The sequence below is a fragment of the Calliopsis andreniformis genome, chromosome 12 (assembly GCF_051401765.1).
Source record: "Calliopsis andreniformis isolate RMS-2024a chromosome 12, iyCalAndr_principal, whole genome shotgun sequence".
Taxonomy (NCBI): Eukaryota; Metazoa; Arthropoda; class Insecta; order Hymenoptera; family Andrenidae; genus Calliopsis; species Calliopsis andreniformis.
The window spans coordinates 2035376-2048352 of record NC_135073.1 but is presented as its reverse complement, the minus strand read 5'-3'; the positions used below and the strand labels follow the sequence as shown (position 1 = coordinate 2048352).

The 12977-nt window shown below is 32.8% G+C and overlaps 1 protein-coding gene across 3 annotated transcripts in view; it reads right to left on the bottom strand.

Moving 5' to 3' along the window:
• Nucleotides 1–12977, bottom strand: part of Ssh (Protein phosphatase Slingshot) — a 123350-nt gene that overhangs the window by 107077 nt on the left and 3296 nt on the right. For all 3 annotated transcript variants that reach the window (XM_076388371.1, XM_076388374.1, XM_076388373.1), the window contains exon 2: nucleotides 4738–4793. In XM_076388371.1, the coding sequence (XP_076244486.1) occupies nucleotides 4738–4793 (56 nt within the window). The remainder of the gene's footprint in view (nucleotides 1–4737; nucleotides 4794–12977) is intronic.

Genomic DNA, 12977 nt, shown 5'->3' with positions numbered 1-12977 from the left:
GGTCAAACAGATGCAGCATTGATCTTTGATGTTACCTAATCTACCTTCTAATCCTTACGATAATTACATAATAACATTTTCTATTCTCTGACTACTTTTATTGTAAGAATATAGTGATATACTATCGAAATATATGTTCGATCAATAGTATCTAGGTTATTGCACGCTAATTAAGTTTGCAGGAAATCAAAAATTATACGCGAATTTTCAACGACGCGGCGAGTCCATGTCTTTAACCCCCGCGTTGTTCAAGGGTCAACTATATAAATCGTGAGTGCTTAGCACGTGCTATTATCGACTCCATTGATAAGTGGAAGATAAACAAAGAATCTAACTGCAGCAGCTGTTGTACATAGTTGCCGCCAGACGAAGGTGAATGACCTCAAAAGAAAATTATAAACTGAAGTACAGTAAGCACAATAAAATGTGATTATCAGTAGTTGTGAGACATTTTGAAATAATGAAAATAAATAGTAGCGAGACAGAATAAAGTTGGAAACTGCTTTTTTTTATTAAAAGTTAAACTGAATGCGAGTATGAAACCTCGCTCTATACAATTGCGCTCTATTGTGCTCTAAATAAAGGTGTCGAGTAAAAAAGGAAGTAGAAGTGCAGAAAGTAGAATCGTGGTAGCGATTACGTAAAAGCTTGAACAAAATGAGATACGTAAGGTGTTACTTTCTCGGATACGCTAGCGTCTTGGTTCTTTCACGCAGATTTGTACGAGACTGTTTTTAGTTTTTAGCGATTTGTTAATGCTCGATAAATTTTTTGCGCACGCACGCTATTTAGGTACTTAAGTACGTATGTTTTTTGTAATGCTGTTCATTTATGGAAATTAACAATAAATTAAGAGATATCTCAGATGCTTAATTCTGATACTTTATCATGATGTTTTTAATCTTTCTTATGTATGAAACGTTCGCTCTAATGGCCACTGTTTTTCGATAATCAATCTAATTGAGAATCGTTTGAATATAATACATTTTTTGATTTGCTGAAATTACTTTTACAAAGTACTGCTAAGCAGAATTATAAGTTTACCTTATTTTTTGACATTTTCTGTGATTTATAATTAAAACTAATTGCTCTTCGATTACATAAAAAAAAAGACACGAAAAATAATTCTATGAAACGAATTTCTGTAATCGTTGCATATATGTGTAATTAGTTATAATGAATATTTAGAAAAATAGTAAATTATCCGGATAGACAAAAGTGTAAATTACCTTATACATATATATACATATGTACAACAATTCATTCGATATCAAGTAACAACAAAATAGCTTTCTGAATTAGTTCCATTACAATTAGTCGATTGGAACATTCCTGTTTTAGTGACCAATAAAATATTTATTAGATTTAAATCTACTAAATATTTTTGCACACTTATAACTGTATATAAGGCATCTTTTGAAAATTTTAGTGGAAGATGGGAAGAAGCTTGTTACTTTCATGATGTCGTTACTTTTGTCTTCAGTCTCTCCTACAAAATCCAATTCAGTAGCTTATGTGTCAAAATATCGAGAACCACACAAGTGTCCTACACGTCAGCGTCTATGTACAACTGACCCATATACTTGTACAAGACAGACATAATTCTATAATATTGGAAGTAATAAGAGAACAAAGTTCGGAGAAATAGTTTGTAAAGGATCAAAGTTTGTAAAATTAAATGATGAATATGTAGATATACCTAAAGACAACTATTATTACATCTTTAATGAACCTGAACTCCTTTCTTTAGTAATTAAAAATTACTATTGAAGTACTAGTAAATACATTATGAATATATGCATATTGTTAAAAACCATACATCAAAATAATACTTTTCATTTCTTTTTTGTTTTTCTGCATAAACCGCTTATTGTTAGCTATTTGTTACCTACTCTAACACCATGGAAACTTATTTCGGTGCGCGATTTTAAATGAAATATTTCTCCTCTGAAATGCATCGAAGAATTCAACGACCCAAGATCGTTTTAGATCTATGTTATTTACTTCTGCAAAATGGCATCGGTATTGTCCGAGCAGCATCGTTAACGAAGGAAAAGACATGCAACGTCCGGCCATTATTCTCGGACGTAGACAGGGCTCTTTGTTAGTGAAATTTACGAACGACCGAGAATTCCGTTCAAGGTAGACCACTTTGACTGGCCTACGGTTTCCAGACGGGCCGTCAGAATTCTTCGTTTCTCCTTTTCACCTGATACTCAAGATACAATAGATGTGAAAAGTGAAAACTACTCGAACACTCGCAAGGCGATCATTTAGTGAATAAGAAGGAGCCAACAACCGCACCGATAATTCTCTCGATCCTCCGAGATTTCTCCTGTCACATTGAAATTAAAAGTTGGAGCCAATTAGCGATGATTTATCGAGATTTTCAACAATCTTACTGCTATCACAGTTGAATAATTTTGTAACAATATCCTGCACTAAATCCTGGACTTGTTCCACAGCCAGCGTACTTCAGATGACAATATCTATTGCGCCTTCGTATGATCATCGTAACGAAGTTCTTTCGTTCGGATCGATTCAATTTATGCACAATAACGACGGCAGATGATTCTATTGTTCGCGAAAGTCAACTAAATGTGCTGCATTCCGCAGAAAGCAATAGAATTTCACTTGAATCGAGCACGAGGCTTGATAATGTCTCGACAACAAGGATTGCGGTACTTTCACGTTCCGTATGACCTGTCGCCGATTTAAAACCTGACCACAAACTTATTAGCGTTCGTCACGGGAATCCTTTATTCTAGTCTGAAATAAAATCGCCTTTACATTGAAGAACTATACACGAAGGTACCAGAAACAGAAAAAACAAGAATAATCACTTGGATTCCTTCATATAAAAACATACATATTTGGAGAAGATACCGCTGATCCCGTAGCAAAACTCGCACCATTGCAAAATCAACAGACCATTCTATATATAACATATTTTCAGACGTCAGTAAATCTACTGAACTACTGAGTAAACAAAAATGGGCTCTAACTTGGAGAATGTATAAAGCAAGTGTATTGTACAAATTTAAAACCTTTGCGATATTAAAACTCGCTTAGACTTAAATCACAGACAGCAGACAGTAACAATAAAAATTGAAATTGGACATACAAAATTGGCCTGCTTACATACAATTTTAAACAATAGTCCTTCACCTATGTGTGACACTTGTAACTTACATATGTCAATATTTCACATATATTATCATATTGCCGAATACCAAAAATATATGATAGAAAAAAGAGATTACAAAATAAGGGATAATCTGACCAATATAGTTAAGTAAGCTCTCTGATTGGTCGGGGTTTTTCGTTAATAACTCGTTAATAAAGCTTCGGAGGATATTTTTACAAAGGAAAACGTTGTTTAGAATCACCCCAGGAATCTGCCATTTTCGGCTCCCGCACTTCGTTTGGGACACCCTGTATATATATTTTCGAAAAATCTTACTTGCTTTGTAATTAAATAGTTTTTTAACAACCAGTTCGTTTTTCTTAAAATCTATGCTCAATTTAAGACTCGTAGTGTAAAAATAGTGTTTAGCCTTCTGATTTTCTGATATCAGCATCCAAAATTAAGTGCTCCATTATGCCCCACTTTCCCTTACAAGGTGTCTAATCTTTACCCTTACTTTTTGCCTTATCATCATAGCATCAACTTATCGTCCTTTACGCGGAAGCCGACTTTTCAAGTTAAATTACTTCGTGTCTTGATCATTATCATAGGTCAGAGCAGGAATCATATACGTGCGCGCATCGTTGAAATATAATAGGTATTATTTTCTTAGTGCATAGTCAAGCCAAAAATAACGGAAAACTAACAAATCTGTTAGCAATAATAATGAAACTCAGCAAGAGATCTGCTTATGAAACAAGATCGGATTACATCGTGAGGCAGGTATATCATCTAATTGACGAATATCATATATATTTTAAGGTTAAATTAAAACTGACTAATATCATGAATGAAATATTCCTATTGTGTGTCATTTTAAAATGTGAATTAACGCGTTGCACCAATATTTTTCAATCGGAACTATAGGACTCACTTCCTTGATCTGTGCAAGTATAGAGTCAAAGATTTTAACCGACAAAACGGATGCTACTCTTTGCGAAAAATGAAAATCTAAGTTTTAATGTATTTTCTTCACCTCATAAGATAGTATTCAATTACGCCATCACGCTTTTGTATAGATTACGTAAATACCAACATAGAAAGTCGAACGATTAAGGCAAAAAAAGATTCGATCGCGCAAGCTTCCTGCAAATTAACGAATGTTTACATCTCAGAGAGATTCGAGGAAGTTCGCACGAGACTTTCCTCTAGCCGAGAAGTGTTGGTTCAGTTGAGTTATTACCAGAATGAGGAAGTTAAAACTACGCGAGTCTCTCTTCCCTGTTAGGAGCTCGTCTTTCTAATTGATTAGCAGTTCCTTATTCTGAAACTGTTCCTTGAGAACGGATGAATATAATTCTATGTACGAGAATTTAATAAATTGAGAAGCAGGTAATTGCCTTTGAACCTATAAATTCGTAATGTATTGTACCTTATGATTCACCTCTCTGAAGCGTAAAATTCCTTTTTGTTTGAATGTTTCTCATAATTTATAAGCATATAAATGATAAGTAAGGGCAGTGTACCATTATTCTAGTATAACGGTCATTTAAAATTTTTATCTACATCAGGAACGATATTAAACTACAATAATGTTCATCAGAACTTACCTTTTACAGCTTCTCGCCGTTTCATCATCATCTGTCGGTGCACCAGCGCCCGAATCCTGTAACCAACAATTACCTTATTTAATGAAAAATTATTCGAACTATAATACTTTGCGACAGAAATTTGTTATTTTCATTAATTTGAATAGAATAACTTCCATTATCAATGAAGGCACTATATTTCAAAAATTTATTACCTCGAATTTTTCTGTTAGATTTAATGCAAAGAAAAAATACGTTAAAGTATTTACCTATTTGTTACAAAATACAATTATGAAGATGTTAAACATCTATTCAACTCCCCAATGAATAACAATTCATACGAAAATAACGCAACAAACATCATACAGGGTGTCCCAGTAAAAATTACCACCTTGATTATGTTTTAAACAGTAGGAATAATAGAAATATTTTTGAAATAAAAATTGTTTGATATTAAAGGGGTCATCATATGGTTAGGTCCACTTCTTTTGCAGGTGGAGTCGCTAAAGACATTTAAAGGTCACTTCTGTTTCTCTAAATGGCATCCTACATTTTTCTGTTTAGTATCTGATAATAGCTCTTAAGACGAATACAAATACCTATAACACAAGAGCAGCCAAGGCCATGCAAGAGAGATTATGAATAATAAATAAACTCACTTTCTTTAGCTGTAATGTTCGAAATGTCGTCCATTGGCATTAATACAACGCTGTACACGCGTTGCTAGTGATGCAATTGCTCTATGACACATTTGAAAATACATTTACATTTATTTCTTATAGAAAACATTGATGGATATGTTGTACAAGCAGAACCACGATTTATTATACCATGCCTTATCTCGAACATTACATCTAAAGAAAGTGAGTTTATTTATTATTCATAATCTTTCTTGCATGAACTTGATTGATCTTGTGTTATAGGTATTTGTATTCGTCTTGAGAGGTATTGTCAGGTGCTAAACAGAAAAATGTAGGATGCCATTTAGAAAAACAGAAGTCACCTTCACATTTCTTCAGCGACTCCACTTACAAAGAAATGGTCATAACTATATGATGATCCCTTTAATATCAAACAATTTTTATTTAAAAAATTTTTCTATTAAGGTGGTAATTTTTACTGGGACACCCTGTATATACATCTATGTACAATATGTTTTAACGTCTTAATATCAGTATATTACGTAAGTAATTTTTGTTATTATTGTCAGATTATTAGATTAGTGTTAAGATTCTGGAAAAGTCTTGAAATCTGTCAAATACTGAATAACTCCTTCAACAAAGAATCAAATTAAAAATGAATGAGATGCACACAAATTCTTCACCTGTTTTGTTCAGTTAAAATCAAGGATTGAATGTAACTACTAAATTTTCATAAATAAAAATTATTTTGTTAACTTCGATATCGTGTTCTTTTTGGCCAAATTCATTTTTTATATTAACAGTTAAACTTCTTTAGAGAACGACTTTATCGCAAATGTTATATGAAACTGCAGTTATAAATATAAACAGTCACATTTATTGTTGATATTTAAAAATTAAGTAATATTAATGAAACAAAAAATTATTGTAAAATGCGTAAAAAATTCGAAAAATATAGGAATCAATTATAAAACATGAGTTTTTGATAGATAGGAGGATGTCATCGCTGATTTACCAGAAACTGAATAAGATGGAAAATATTTTTTATATTTACGTTGTAAATTAGTTGAGAAATATTATAAGATTATTTATAATATTTAACGAAAAATATGTTAAATACAAAATACAAAAATACAAAAGTATGATTATACTTACTAATTTCAATATAATAAACATAATAAAGCAATAATTATGCTAAAATTGCATATTTTTCGTTTCATACGTATAAATTTTGTGATTTATTACGCGTGATAATGAAAGAAAATGAAAGTTATTAATATTAAGATACACATCTCAAAATTGTCCAAATCAAATCGTATTTGATCGTATTTTTATTAGACAATCACAGTAATGTGATAAAACTGTTTCATAAAAATAGAATAAAAAATTACATTTAAGTTTTAATTTTTGGTTCTGACTTGTAATCCTTAAATCAATAGCCAAAATTGTTGACGTCGAGCAATGTATCAATTTCAATAATATTTTTAGTAACACAGTTTTAAACTTGAAATAGGTACTTATCAATAGGAAATGTGCCAAAGAATAACAATCTGGTCACATCTAAAAATATTTTATCGGTCAAATAAATTTTAAATAAAAATATGCAAAAGCATACCCGACTATTGACATAAGGGCTAAATGCCTTTTTATGTAAATATCAGTTCTCGGCTTGTTACAAAGGAGTTACCGCGCAAGCGGCGAGTAGTGTTACCTTTTATGCTTGGCTGGTTCCGAGAGGTATCCCTCGCAAATGGTGGGAATAGGATGGTCACTTATCTACAAAATAAAATCTAGCGGACCAATATGAAGAATTTACTGTATAACATATTAGCTTCATAACTGGCTATTAAGACAGATAGCTGTACTAGCAATTTCGATTATTCAGTTGCCTGGTATTCTAATTGCAACGATCATCCTCTGAGAGATTGTATGTATGTGCTTATAGCGATGAATATAGAAACTTCATCCTCATCCACTTACATCACTATGCGTTGCCATCTCTAAAATGTGGTTAGTAGTCGAAACAAAGGATTTTCCATCGCTTCAACTTTTGAACACCGAATATACAGTACGTATGTGCACCACTAATAAGAGCCTTGAGGCCAATAGATCTGCATTGCTATCATGGCTCTTGTCAGCGGAGCACTACCTATATGTACGTATACACTGAAAACTCTGTGTACATACATGTTTCGCAAAGACTCATCAATTTCTAGTTCAACTTCCATGGTTATGTCTCAAAATTAGATACACGTGTCTGCTTAGCTTGACTCAGAACATTGGTGAAAAGAAATATTTTTATCTCGTGTAATGTAACGAAGATCATGACCAATTTCCTTTAACACATATTGTTCGAATACTGCGAGCAGTTGCTGATCCAAGAGCCTAGAAAGTGCATTTCTTGTTAAGCCACAATACACAAAACATAAATAAGAACCGCAAAAGAGGTTGGCTTTGATTCTTTTGTTTAAATAAAATCACTGTGCTTCTCACGGGTATTCGTTTACATACAGTAGATACTTTTAGTAGAATGAAACGGCTGTTCTACATACCTTACTTTCGCTTTCTTTCTCAGCTCAATCTAGCTGATCTAGACGACTTTGCAAGGATGGCCGATAAATACACGAACTTGCGACAGATGATAAGTTCAAATTTAATGATTTTTTATAGGAAGTACTCTACAAAACTATGTAAGAAAATTATTCAAAATTTATAATAAGAAATCTTTTTTATTAGACCTGCACGTTTTTAATAATTTTATTGTACAATTGCATTCGTAACTCAATCTAGCAGGAGCCCCAACTTGAAATAACGCCACATTTTGACCTAGCGTTTAACACGTGTGTCAATTCCTTATTTTTCGTCATACCAATATGGAAATGATACTAATTAATTCCACATGTGATCATACAAAGCAGCAAGTAAATTTTTTACGTAACTTCGACAATTACAATCCAAGTAACATAATATTTAGTATCATGTTCATTGGAAATGTAGCGCTGTTCAGTGGTCAGGTCCCTCATACGTCTACTTCCCTTTCCATCTGTTTCTTTGATCCATTAATACATACTCTGGCAGTACTGTAGTATTCAGGGCAACGCCTACAGGGGTGTATGATACACCGTTTGAAAGCTTACGATTAGAGGAGCCCAACGAGTAGAGACTCGACTACCGCAGATATACCATTCAGAAAATCGAGGTTAGATTAGGTTAGGGTTTTTGGACTTGTTCACTGGGTCAACATAGATCCACTGAGCCCTTATAGGATGTTGGGTCACCTGGGGGATTCTCTTTTGGACTTGTTCACTAGGTCAACTTATTCCACTAAGTAAAGGTTTCGGAAACCATGCTCGAGCTCAATAGTTACAGAGAGGGTTAGGTCTGAGCTAGGTTCGGGTTATACTTTACTAGCTTTAGGTTACATTTGGGTTAAAGAATCGTTAAAATTACATTCTACATCAATCACTTGTTAGTTCATACATCTCACGAATGGGAGGTTTGCGATAACTAAAAAATGATGTCCATGGGTTTTTTTCATTATGCATAAGCTTTTGAACGGTATAACATCCACCCCTGTGGACGTTGACTGAAATACTATAGTGCAGCCCCGACATACGTCGAGCGTACCTACTGTTTGAACTTTCTCGACAATAGAGACGCTAACTTATCACATATCGACCTTTATGGTGCCGCGTGGTTTCCCTGAAGATAGGGACGGGAGTGAGGGATCCCAACGATCTCGCAAGTCTTCACTTGAGCAGCGTTGACCTAATACATACTATCCTTGCCTTTTGCGGCTTTTATTCTGCAGCGTAAAAAGCCATAAATCTAGTGTCGACATGTGTTGAAATGCTATACAACCTTCAATTTTTTTGACTTGGACTCGTCGAAAAATTAGTGCACGAGGACCATTTAACAGATACCACTACCCCAACTCTTTTATTACTAGTGTCTCCAGTATTGTTTAAGTTGGGTTAAAGAAAGACTTCATAAAAACTATTATATCGAAAGTAAGAATTATCGTAACGTGGGTAAAAAATAACGCTGCTAGTAGGTATACATAAATTCAAGAAAATTCAGCGATGCAATAAAGTTTTAGAGGGTTCTAAATTAGATGATAATATTAGGTTGAAGATTTATCGATTTAACCAAAATCTATCTAAAACTTCTGCCAGACAATTATGTCAGTCTTGAGATGCATAAACAAAATTTTTAATTATATAGATATAATAATAGAATAATAGAGTAATAGAAATTTTTAAACAGTTGACATACATATTTACTAAACAATCACTTGAATATGTCCCAAAAGAATCACCAGTAAAATATTATATAACACTTTTCAAAATTATTCAAATGACAAATTGTCTTAAAGTAAAGTTTTCAAAATAATTTTCTAGTTTTAAATGCATTACTGTGTTCAAATATCAAAAACAAAAAACATGCTAATGTATTCAATACCAAGAAAGGTGAGCCATAGAGAAGAAATTCTAGTATACCCAATCAAACCCGTGTTTTTTCCAATTCCAACTTATGCTGCATCCACATTGATCAGAACTGTTCGTGAACAGATAACAAACTGATCGTAAACAAAGCAGCTTCGTGGTGCCTATTCCACGCTGGAATTCATGAATAACTTGCAAGCAGAATAGAAACAGTTCAGCAGAATTGTTCGATCAATGTTCACAAGCAGTTCGCTACTTATCTTATTCATGTATACACCGAAGTAAATTTAAAAATTTTTTAAACAAACAATATACCGAAAAAATGGAACATCTACTGCTTGGGATGTACTATGTCTTTCTCACTTATTGTCGCTAGATATATTTTCTGTATTTGCCATTAAGTTTAGGATACGCTGATCTCGAGATTCTGAGTAGTGGAATTAGATCATTGTCTATATTTTCGTATTGTTATTTACCTTCGTTTCGATAACAATTAGGTACTAGATTAAAAGTGCCAATTTCTATGTCCTGACCGATTACTGTAAGTACAGTAGTGTAAAGCTGTTATTGTATAAAGAGGGGTCCGACAATAGTCAGTTAGCACACAATAGTTTGCTTTATTATCTTATACAGAGTTGGAAAAAAATCACTCGAAACTGTTCTTCCGCTTATGAATGACTGACGAGTCGTTTATTTTTTAAGATTGATAATCCAAAATACTAAACACACATATGTATCTACTTACTTATACGGTTTCGGTACACGTTAAATGCAGGATAACTAGGATCTATCGGATCCGCAATCCTTCCACGTGACTTATTTCTAGCTCTGCACAACATATGTATGCAATATAAGTAGGTACTTTGATAAAACGAAACCGCCACAACCCGAAGTTTTTAACTGTTCCCTTATGATTTGAGTTACTGAAGTAGATATGATTCTCTTTTATAATTTGTGAGAAGACAAACAAATCACCAATAAGTTTGTGGAAAGCATCACAGTCTGGGTTAGAGTTGGATGCCACAAAAAACTGAAGAATAAAAATTTTACTAAATTAATAATCGCATGTTGTATAACCAATGTTCCGTTAACAATTCAGTTACTAAACGTTCCCTCGATAAGAGATTTGTAACAGCTTTGTCCCAAACAATTTACGCATCGTCACAGTTTCCATTCCAAAGTACGAATTTGTACAGAACCAGAATTACTCATCTAGTAATCTAAGAACTCTGCTCATCTTCTCCCCACCAAACAGCTAGTCTATTTAAGACTTAAGTCAGCATTCTGAAGAGTAGCATTTTCCATTTAACGCTACTCGTACAACGTTCTCATTTTTGCACATTATGGACTTGTTCCGATTGTATTTTCATTTAGAAATTGTATATTTCATCAGATAGATTAGCTTAATATTGAATGTTGACAGATACTATTTATAGAACCGTTATTGGAATATACTACATACAATGTTAATTTATAATTGGTTTACGATGTTTCTCACCCGGGTTTCCATTACACAAATGAACAAATTTGTGAGATCAATTGCCAATGAAAATGTTACGTTTAAGTACAGTAGAACTCCATGTCCAAATTAATGTCGTCGCAATGCCCAGTTTACTGAATATGTTGACTATTTAGCTCCTAGTCATACAAACATAAGTCGTACAGCATATCATTTGTACAAACTCCTGGTTTTACGTTTTTATCTCGTATATTGGATATACGTAAAAAGAAAATGGCAAAGAACATGAAGAACCGATTCCTAGTATGTACTGTTAATGCTTTAAGTAACATAAATACTGTAATAACACATTATTTATTCAACATGTGAGTTCAAATACAGTCAAAGTTGAAAATATTACCAATGTTCAATGTTTGATAAAGTGAACGATTAGATTAAATGTTACGTGTTATGTTAGGTAATAAAAAATAATTAGATCACAAAATATCTGCTTATTACTCCTTTTTTCAGTTTCATAGCTCTAAAGATTGTGGGTGTATGGAATTCAAATGGTCAAAGTTATTGCCTCAGCTTTCAAATTATGTATTTATATGGTAGTAAATATGAAGTAGATATCCAGTTATAGAAATATCAGCTCCTTCTACACGAACGAATAAACTATAGCGAATGGGATCATTCTCGTCGATAACTTCCGACCAGTTCGAACAAATGGAATTATACTGTAATGAACCATCCAAGTAGTATATCAAGTAGTTTGAAAAATTATGAAATATGAAATATGAAAAAATTCAATCTGCTTGAATGTTTAAATGGCTTCCTTGCATTCAAACTACCTGATTTGAAACGAATAACTTGTATCAATTTTCAAGCCAATAATACGAATTCATACTTAACAGCTTGAGCGCCATGGTGAAACCTCGTGATCTTTCTCTAGGAATTAACTTTAAATTTGCATACAACAGATATCCTTACACGTTAAACAATGTATACTTTGGAAAGAAAAATGTTCTTGAATAGCTTTTTTGAAAAATCGGATGATGGGCACCCGTCACCGCCGTGGTCATCAGTTATAATGACCGCTATGGCGCTCAACCTGTTAAATAGGATGGATATTAATGGATATTATATTTGGGGCTTATGTTCAAAAGTAGGTACTTATCATTATGAATAACTCAAATGATCGGATATACCCACAACAGATAATTGACACCTATTACTTTTATTGATGGAAACTAAAATTTTTATTAATAATTTTCCGATTTTATGAAGACATACATTAATGATGATTTATAATATTCTATAATGTATAATCTAATACAGAACGTTATAAATAATAACTATATTTTCTTTAATAATATTATTTTATTTTTATAAAATGCATATTATAATTATATATAACAGAAATTTAATTTCCGCGTTTAATAAACAGATGTGTACAGTGAGTAAATAAAGTCTGCGTACAAACACACTCAACGTCAGAAAGAACGTGAAAATTCTTTAAAAAATAAAAAATGGCGGTTTATTTATGATAAAATGTGTAGCACAAAGTTTATCTTATGACTATGTTAAACTACAACAGATTAAATTGTTGTACGCAGAAGTTACAGAACTTAATAACATGTCATGAAAATTCGCGTCGAAAAAGTCTGCATAGAAAGATTTTCTCAAGTAATAATATATGCCTGTCGCAGTAAAAACAACTAAATTAGTATTTTG